General features: G+C 35.0%; 1 protein-coding gene across 2 annotated transcripts in view; it reads right to left on the reverse strand.

Annotated features, from left to right (window-relative positions):
* Window positions 1-2,863, reverse strand: part of hace1 (HECT domain and ankyrin repeat containing E3 ubiquitin protein ligase 1) — a 33,590-nt gene extending 30,727 nt beyond the window's left edge. For both annotated transcript variants that reach the window (XM_023806283.2, XM_023806282.2), the window contains exon 1: window positions 2,542-2,863. In XM_023806283.2, the coding sequence (XP_023662051.2) occupies window positions 2,542-2,632 (91 nt within the window). In that variant the 5' untranslated portion in view covers window positions 2,633-2,863. The remainder of the gene's footprint in view (window positions 1-2,541) is intronic.
* Between the last annotated feature and the right edge of the window lie 7,272 nt (window positions 2,864-10,135).

The following is a 10,135-nucleotide window of genomic DNA, read 5'->3' on the forward strand; positions in this document are numbered from 1 at the left end:
CAAAACAATTATTTACATTATATGAAATGATACACTTTCTTTTTAAGTGGCCACTAAAATGAAAAAAAAAAAACAGCTACCATTATAACCACCTATGGGGCAGAAAAGCATCTGGTACAGCTAGTGTTTCTTTAAAGCATTTATAATTACAATCATCATGATACATTTTGGCCATGATCAGCATTGCTGTTTTGTTTCAGGATGAGTTTTTACCCCCTAACTGTGATTCCTCTCCTTTTCCCTTAAGAAAAGCTAGTATTATACATACTCACATTTTAATTCTAAAGTTGTATTACATTTCATAATCATTTGCATTTCTTCTGTAAGCACCAACTTAACACAAAATATCATTGGATAAACTGTATTAAGGTATTTTCATAATGCTTTATCTTTCACTTACTAGTTTTTAATTTCTCACGTGTCCTGGTGAATGGAGATTATGAGAGGAACTTTACCCAGAAAAGGAAGTATATTTAAGAGATAATTAGTAGTACTGGGAAATCATTATTATGCTGCATTTTTACACAATATCACATATTTCAAGCAATTGTCACAACCAAGAATTTTTACACCAGCAAATGTTACAGACTGCATTCACAAATACTTCCATTAAACTAATTCAGGAAATTAGCCACCCACGGCACACCGAAAACAAGGCAGGACAATTCCTGGGCGGGACATGAGTCTGGGAGAAATTATGACTTGTTAGCAGACATTTGCAAAACAGCAGGTAAAAGTCAAAATAGTTTCTTAAATAGTGAAAAGAATACCTCCTTTGTAGTAAAATTCTGATCATGAAATAATTCTAAACTTACTCCTGGATAAGAGTAATATTCAACAATATTAAATATGAGGAACAACATTAAATTATCAAAAGGTGTTCTACTTTGATCAGATGAAACACTTATTTATGCAAAAATATGAAAAATGTGGAAATAAACAGTCTGCTTTAAGTCTATGTTTGTGAGGGAAATGAATGAGGTTAAATCATGAAGATGAACCAGCAGTAATTAGATTAGCCAGGAAATTGAGTTAAAATAAAATTAAACACAGTCTTCTGAGAGAGTTACTGCCTTCAGCAGGAAACCGCCCTTCTGAACGGGAAGGTATGAGACTGCAGAAGTACCGGCTAAATGTGTCATACCGTCAGACTGCTTTGAAATGCATTGTTCAAAACAAAAAGCATTATGAAGGAAGCACAAACAAACCAAGAACAGCGTGACCCTTTCAGAAGCACAGATGTTTCCATGACCTTTGGTCAGAAATTACAAATCAGTGGTACAATGTTAGTGCAGTTGGGGCTCCTGAGGAATCGCGAACATTTGGGCTCACGGTCTACACCTCCTTCCCAATCACTAAAGAATGTGACCCAATTACAACACAAACCAAACAAGTCTGTACGCTCTCCCAGCGGACCTCCAGTGGTATTCAAGACAGTACAGTGTGTACTGGAAAACTGAGATTTTATATTTTCACCAAAGACACTTCATTCTTTATATTTGTACTGTAGAAATTCAGGTCAAAGACATTTAAAGGGAAAATGTCATATAAACTTGAACTATCTGAAACATTTAGTCCTATAAAGGCATGTTGAACTCCTATGCCCTCAACTCACAGGCCACTAGTACTTACACAGATGCTCCTTATATAGCACTGTGTATATATTGGAAATCAATAAACCAAAGGTTACTTCTCAGTTAAGGGAATAACCATCAGATTGAACAAATTACAGCAGTTCTTTAATTTGGCTAATTCCCCCTTTCCCACCAAGTTATAAAGTTATGATTAGTCTATAGCAGGGCTGTGCAGTCCGACTCTTGGATACCCACCACCCTGCTTATATTCAGCCCTAATTTAATTAACGACCTGATAAAGATAAGCAGGTCCTTCAGTAGCTGTGTTAACACAGTTGGCTGGTACTGATACACTACTGAATAATCTGTATCAGCAGCCATGATATATTGAGAAATGGCAAATAGGCATTGATACACACTGAGAACCATCCCACTACATCAGCCGAAAATGAAGATGACGACCGTGATTTCAATTCTATATATAGCACCAAGTGCACCGTACCTTAGTAGAGGACCATTTTGCTTTTGCTAAACTGGCAAAGGACTATAGCCTTTAAAATGCTTCAGTCATCACGTAGCATGATAGTGCAAGTGTAAGAACTGTGTATTAAGTTAGGAAAGCACTTCTAATGACAAGTTAAATGACAGAATATTGCAAAAAAGAAGTGAGTCACATATAGCCCCAAAGTAACATAAGGTAAACGTGTAGCATTATTCTCAAAACTATTTATCGGCGTCTATCTGCATTTAGCCTCCTCGCCAATCTAAACACGAATAACGAATATAAATTCTTATAATAAGCGGGTTTCTAGTGCTCGAATAAGGCGTTTTGTGTTAAGTTAGCAACCGCAGCCGCGTCTGGTTGCAAACTTCCACCCAAGTTGGAGCCGCTGATGTAAGAGCCTGTATGTGCCCCTGAGAAGCTGCTTTGTGGATGTGCTGCGGGCGCTCTGCCGTGTGCCATTACCCTCCGGCAGCTCCACGGTCCGGGCGCGGCGGAGCGAGCGCGTCAGCCGGCTGAGCTGCACATTCAGCTGCTCCATCGCTCGCTCCATCATAGGCGCGATGTCTGCCGCAGGAAGCCGGCTAATATGCTAGCGCACGCTTTATTCCTCCCGTATGGCGCCGCCTTCGACCTCGGCCTCATCCATCTAGCTCTGCGTCCGCGGTGGCGTATTTGTTCACACTGGCTGCCCGTTGTCCGCCGCTGATTCATTCAGCATTGTTTCCTTCTCTTTGATTTCCTTGTGTTTGATTCCCTTTCTTCCTGGTTTCGTAGCGTCGAGGCGCATTGCAGTCTGGGTAGTGTTGTTTTAATTCGCACACGCGCTCCATCGTGCCTACGGCTTGGTGACTTTACTCCTCAGAGTATGCACATCTAGGTGCATTGCTTTTGTGGCTTAATTAATTAATGAATTATTTCGATCCTAAAATATGTGAAATACAGTAAATAATTAGGTATCTACCCATTCAAAGAAAATGTATAGAAACTTATTCGGTATTAAAATGACACGTTTTGCTTGAAAAATATAAAATAAAATTATATATGTGTGTGTGTGTGTGTGTGTGTGTAAAATTGTGGGCGTTTTGTGTAGGTGAAGAGGTGAATTATTCAATTCTCAAGAATAAATACATCTTATTGTTTTCAAGGCTTTAAAATTCCGTTGCTAACCATCCCAGTTAGAATATTTTGCGATAATATAGATGGTTTATAGGAATTCTGCAAGACTCGAAAACGCTAATTGTAATGTGAATTGCTAGAAGGAAATGTATTGACTGTGCTTGATTTTACCCAAAGGATGGCACGCCCTAGCCATCACCCCATATCCATCCTCACTATAACTGTATTACTTTAAATGTGAAGTATCTTCTCACAGGGATGTTCTAGAGATATGAGACAAAGGTATGTGCTAATTAATATTACATGCTAGTGGAGAAGGGGTTTGGTGACTTGTGCAGTTGTCTTATGCTTGCAGGGTTGGGAGTCTGAATCCTGACTTTCCTCTGTGTATGCAGAGATTTCATAGGTTTCCCCCTAAATAGCACTTTTAATAAGGAGCATTGTCACAAATCACTTTACAATTGGGCTCAGGGCCCCAGGAAAAAGCCTGGAGGGACACTGTCGAGCAAGACTTCCCTCAGAGCGGGGGGAGAATCCTTGGGAGGGACGTGAATCAAGAGAGAAGGCTAGTGTGTGTAATGATTCACATTGTTTCTGATGTCTTTTAAAATATAATGTGGAGGTGTTGGAATGTCTAAGGTATGTTAACTATGGTGAAGTATTTTTAGGTAAAATCAGCACATAGCCAGCGCAAACAGTCCATAGAAATGAAATTTAATAGCTTTTAATACAAGTATGATACAGATACAATTATACAGATACTGACAAAAATCTCTTGGTAACAACTATGTGTGCATATGTAATTACAAAACTTTATGATATTGTGTGGGTGATAAGGTGGGTCATAATGAATTGATATGCTGTTTTTTTAATCTTGGTTCAGAAGGCAGAGAAAAGCTGTCAATCAATCATACCAGTCTTATAAACCAGTCGATCTGGCAGACACTGTATTCATGCAGAGTAGGAGAGCCTGTATGCTTTACGTCACGCCTCCTTTAAGGCATCACACACGTAACAACTCATAGCAGTTTCAGACGGTTTTATTACCTAAATACACAGGCCATACAGCATGTTAAAGTGACAGCATTTTAAAGTGACAGCATGTCACCTGTACGTCATACTGGGGAAAATACTTTATGTGATTGTTAGCAAGAATTAGACTACATATCGTGCTATAAACAGATCATTCTAATATCTAAAGAACTTTACCTTGCTTTATTTATAAGAACATTTTACCTGTAAACAAAGGTTCCGGATTCCCACTCTAATTATCTTATGATAAAAGCGAGGCATAATATTGTTTCTCTAGGAAATATTTCCTGCATAAATTTTTTTATTACATTTTGCGCCACATTATCAAAAAATGTGCACTTCTTCAAATGCATGAATCACAATGACCACAAAAAATGTGAAAATTAATTTATTATGAATAAAAAACATTGTAACAATAAAAGGATCATTTACTATATATTTTATTTCAATAAATGTTCTAAAATGTTGTGCATTTTTGCCAACATTATTTATGGTCTGTACGATTAATAAACAGTTCTGTATTTATTAAATCATTCCTTGTTTGTATTACTGTAGACTAAGACCATATGATGCAACGCGGGTCAATCCTAGAGGCAACCGCCTAGGGCGCCATCTTCTGAGGGAGCGCCGACTTAGAAAACTTCCGACTAAGTGAAATTTGACAGTGGGGGAGGGGGCGCCTGCGTGAAGCCTGCCTAGGATGGTACACTGGCTTCGACCGGCACTGCTGTGATGGATTTAACAGGATTTATCCCATCCAGAGTTGTCAATTACTAAACACTATAAATTTCGAAGTGACTAGTGAGCACTGACTATTACAGACCTGTGTAAGTATAAGTACTCCTGCTTGGAAGTTTCCAGTCCATTTGCGTACTTTTTGTAAATTTAATTTTTATATATCTCTTAGACTGTAAATGGTGCTTTTATAAACACATTACTGTCTGTGTCCGAATATCGCCAATATGTGTCTAACGCGAACTTATACAATCGTAATAGTAACATAGAAACTACATAGCATTTATCGTCATTTAACATGGATTATGACACTAATGTTTTGTGTAATGTGAGGTGACATAACACATTATGATGCTGAGCGTGACATTGGATTTTTTTCCGCTTTGTCATAATTCTTTATCATGACATACATTCTACCTGTTTATGACAATATGATATGACTGTAACAGAGTTTAAAAAGACTTTATTACGCTAAGCGTTGTAAACTTAATTTTATTAGGTGACCTGAATACACGTGCTGTTTTTCACTTCTCTAGAGCCATGTGATAAGGCAACAACATATAACGGCCACCCGAGGTCTCTGTCGCGCTCCAAATCACTTCTGGCACAAATGACGTCGGAAACACATTAGGATGTATGATACGCTTTAAACCCATTTGGGGGGGAGGGGGGCTGACATTTAAACCCCAAAATCAAGTGTCATCCAACGATGAAATCTTGAAATGTAATTCAAAATAAATATTTATCAAAGTACATCGAACTAGCTATTGAATACCTGAACAGCGAAAACGGTTTGTTATTACTAACAAGTTTGTTTTACTTGAAATAATACTTGTAAAATTGTAAACTGAGAAAACAAATTAAATTGAACAAATTAACACTGACGGGAAATAAACAAAAGCAACGATTCGGTGTTAATAGGTTAAAGTTAAAAGTTAGTCTCAAACTAAGTTTGGTTTACATGTATGAAAAAAACGATTAATCTATAAAATCTCTTATGTGATTTTTTTCCCCCGTGGAGTATAAATCCAATAATGGGTGGATTAATTTTGCTGCTTTATACTGACGTTTAGTGCACGGTCTTACCATAAAGGTAATTCCTATATAGGAGTCTAGCTTATACTAACGATTGTTAAATTTTATATTATACCAATTCTTTTAAATTGTAGACACAAACCATGCATTTAGTTTAACTTAATTAAGAACTGCATTACAACATACTAGAAAACGTATTCAAAATGAAGTTTCTCTTTCGTCATTTTATTTCTTTAAGAGTTTGGAATTTATGCAATTATTATGTAATTATGTAGTTTTAATATAGGTTTATTATATGTTTCGTCCTCGACAATTGGCAAACCTCATACCGCACTTTAAATCAATGATGCTAATAGATAGATTTACATATAGGTTACAAGCAATAGATCTTGAAAAAACTAAGCAGTAAGTTTGTACTAACAAAGTAAAATATATGCCCTTGTTTTATGCCTCATGATGAATTAATTTTGATACGATTAAGATTAATGAATCGGTTTTATTGCAACCATATGAACTATCACTATTTTAATCACTATTAGTATATGTGATTAATTCCTCCATCGAATGTTCTCATTTTTCACTTTGAAGTTCAACAAAGACTGCTTGGTTCTTAAAAATGGTTATTAAAAATGGTTATTAAAACATTACTTTTATATTGAAAAGCATATAATTCTATATTTAACTTCCTGTTACATTTTGTGTGAAAACCTACACCACTGTTCTGTGACCTCTTAAATTCCAACAGGTTCCATAAAACCCAGAAATGAGTTATAAAAATTATCTGCAGTTTTATTAGATTTTTCATTCATTTTTTATAATGTTACATTCGGAACTATGCATACAACCTTAGCAATTACCTGGTGTTCAAGAACAGTAGAGGGCTATTTAAATCAAATCTACACATTATATAACTGTTCTTTTACAAGTTGTGTTTCACAAGTTTCCCAAGTTCAATGTTTTCATAATATGATACTTTTATCCAAAAGCATGCACACTTTAATGTGTGTGAAACAAGGCAGTGGCACAGCATAGAAGCTGGGATTTCAGGAAGATATGTGAGCTCCTGTTGCATTGTGGGACTTGCACATGGATTGAGAACCCAACCCTTTTCAGACATTGCTAGAGTTCAGAAGTGTATCAAATATTCCAGAAATATTAGGAAACACGCCGATTGATTCTTTATATTTCCATTTTATTGACATTTGCATTCCATAACTACTTAAATAATTGTACAGAAATATGTAGCCTCCTGGGATATACAATGGAGATTATCACATCCATCCATCCATCCATCCATCCATCCACCTTCTACCCACTAATCCTGGTCAGTGTGTGTGGTTATGACATTAATACCCATTTTATTTAATTATGGATGAATATATAGAGTTTTTTTCATTGCACATATGACTTCCAAAATATATTTTTATGTAAACATGTTTTAAATATGTTTGCATCATGTTTATTTGTCTTCACTTTCATTGCCCGTTTTAGGTCTGAGGACCCCAACAAATAGTCAATATTAATATACATATATCACTAAACATTTTACATAGTGATTCACAGGACTGGGGGATGCATCTATCTAAAATACTGCCTGAAACTCATGTCTTCTGGTGATCTTTTGCCACTAACCTTGCTTCTGTCTTGAATGTGGTGGTTCTTCACATTGTTTCCAGTCTTCAGTTTGCTGGGGTGTAGTGCAGGAAGTAAACTTCACATGGAGTATCCTGCAAGAACTATGCATACTACTGCAACTGTGTCTCCACCCTGCTAGAGCTTCCTAAGATCAAATGTGCATGTTAGCATCTGTCCAGTCCAATGTTTTTCTTTCCTTAAATAGATTATTTTCCATATTGCCCTTTTTTAATTCTTTGTATTTAGTATTCATATCTTCCTTATGTAAAACAAATGTTAGGCATCATTTAACCATAATTATTTGAATATAATAGCATACAATGACAATGAAATATTGATTTTTACAAAATTATTGATAGTTTGAGGGAACATTTCACTCAAACCTAGGGGTGGGGTGATATATCTCTCAAATACCCCTGTCTGTCAGAGTATAATCTATATGATATCCCTTCTGCAGTGGTATGGTTTTCTTGCAGTTGAATGTGTTAAATCATTTAATTTGAGATTTCCCATGAAACAATGTTTTGATAACAGAATAAAGGAATTTTGAGAGCGTCAGATGAAAGTCAAAGAAAGAAATCAAAATTTTAAATGTTCCGAAATTTCAAGTTTAAACACAATTTGCATTGACATTCAACAAATTCTTTCAAGGAACTGATGTTTCAGTCATGTCGACCATCTAAATAACATACAAGAATCTGTGATCACACTAAAATCCTTAAATGTTTTGCTTTGATTTTATTTCAAAAGAATGAAGAAGAAAAATATGTCCATCCCAGAAATGCTTTAAATGTAGTTATAATAAAACTAAAATAAAGTTTCAGTCCTATCCAAAAAGAAAAATAACTAAAAATATATTTTGGGATGTTTTCATTTCTCATATATATGGATATCAACCCTTTTTTGCCATTCATGCAGAGCTACCATTGTGTTCGCATTCAAATCTTTTCTTAGCATTTTGAATTTGGATATGTGTAATAATGAAGAAATTCACTTCACATCAACATGAATCCTTCATTTGTATATTTTCTGCTCCATTAACCTGGTCAAGAACTGTATCCTTAATCCTCAACTTACCTTTCGTATTATTGATCTAGTTACAATCACTTCTGAGAAAACCAAAGCAACAACATTTCCCATGTTCAAACACATACTTGCAGAATAATATAAAGGTTTTGAGCTAATGTAAAGATAAGTGATCAAAAAGTCATCCAAATAATTTGAAGAAAATTTGAATGCAGTATAGTTATTTTTATTTAGTTATGTAGTCCACAATTTCAAATAGATGTATAAAAAATACAGATATTATGTAACAAGTTTCAGCTTGATTTTCTCATACAGATGAGCAAAGAAACTGGAACCCAGTAAATGTGATCCTTCTGATTGTATCTTTTTATTTCCTTTAGTTAAGAAGAGCAATGAAACAGAATATATATTTATGTTTCACCCGTATCTTATTTATTGTAATATATCATTGCACCAAACAAAATAAATGTAGTTTACATGTCCAAACTAATATTTACATAAAAATGAAGCAAATCTTTGAAATTACAGAATGCTAATCAGAACGCCATTTTATTTAAACGTGTTATAGTCGCGTGAATAATATTGCGGCGGGATTATATACGCACATTACAATCTAAAGTTATCTTTTGACTATCTCTGACCACGAGCATTCCAATGACTATTTTTACAGCAAATATTCGGATAACACAACTAATAATGTATAATTATGATTAGCTCACGCCATAATATATTCCAGTTCAAATTCTACGTTAATTGCATCATTCTAAATGTCTAGCACAAATGAATATAGCAAATGAAGAAGTACTATTTTAAAAATATATTTTTAAACTAAGCCACAATAAAAACTAGATAACTCTTGACTGAAAATTACTTTTCAAAAACAAACTAATGACAGTACTACTTTTTCGTTTAAACTTAATGCGATTAAAATTTGAAATCAGACTAAAGTAAAATAGCAACTTAGTTAACTCGTGAAAGAAAATACAGAGGTACTATACTCGTAATTTAAGTGGAAAAAATGCTCTGGATAAAATGACGCTTTAAACTTCTCCATTTAATAAAGCAAAAAAAGCAGAAAGTTAAAACTAAAACTGAACGTTCAGGATTGCAATTTAAGGAGAATGAAGTCTTTGACTTTGCTGTTCTTAGTATTTCCAATAAGAGTCATTTGAAGAACCCGACAGTACAATAAAAACTCAAAGCACGGGTGTTGCACATTACAGCCACTAGATGGCAAAAATAATTTCTCCACTTTTCTACTAGTACAGCGTTTTAAGTCGGGACATTGCCTAGTAAATAATTTACCTAATCGACAATACTATTTTAAATAGTTAGGCAACAACCGAAAGTTTATGTTTATTCCAGATATTGAAAATTTGCAAAATGTTTACATTGATCGCCTTGCATCGATTTAGCAAATACTGCACCGACGTTACTGGTCAACGTAAACGGCGTTCAAATAAGATACGTATACCAT

Source organism: Paramormyrops kingsleyae, chromosome 9 (genome assembly GCF_048594095.1).
Source record: "Paramormyrops kingsleyae isolate MSU_618 chromosome 9, PKINGS_0.4, whole genome shotgun sequence".
Taxonomy (NCBI): Eukaryota; Metazoa; Chordata; class Actinopteri; order Osteoglossiformes; family Mormyridae; genus Paramormyrops; species Paramormyrops kingsleyae.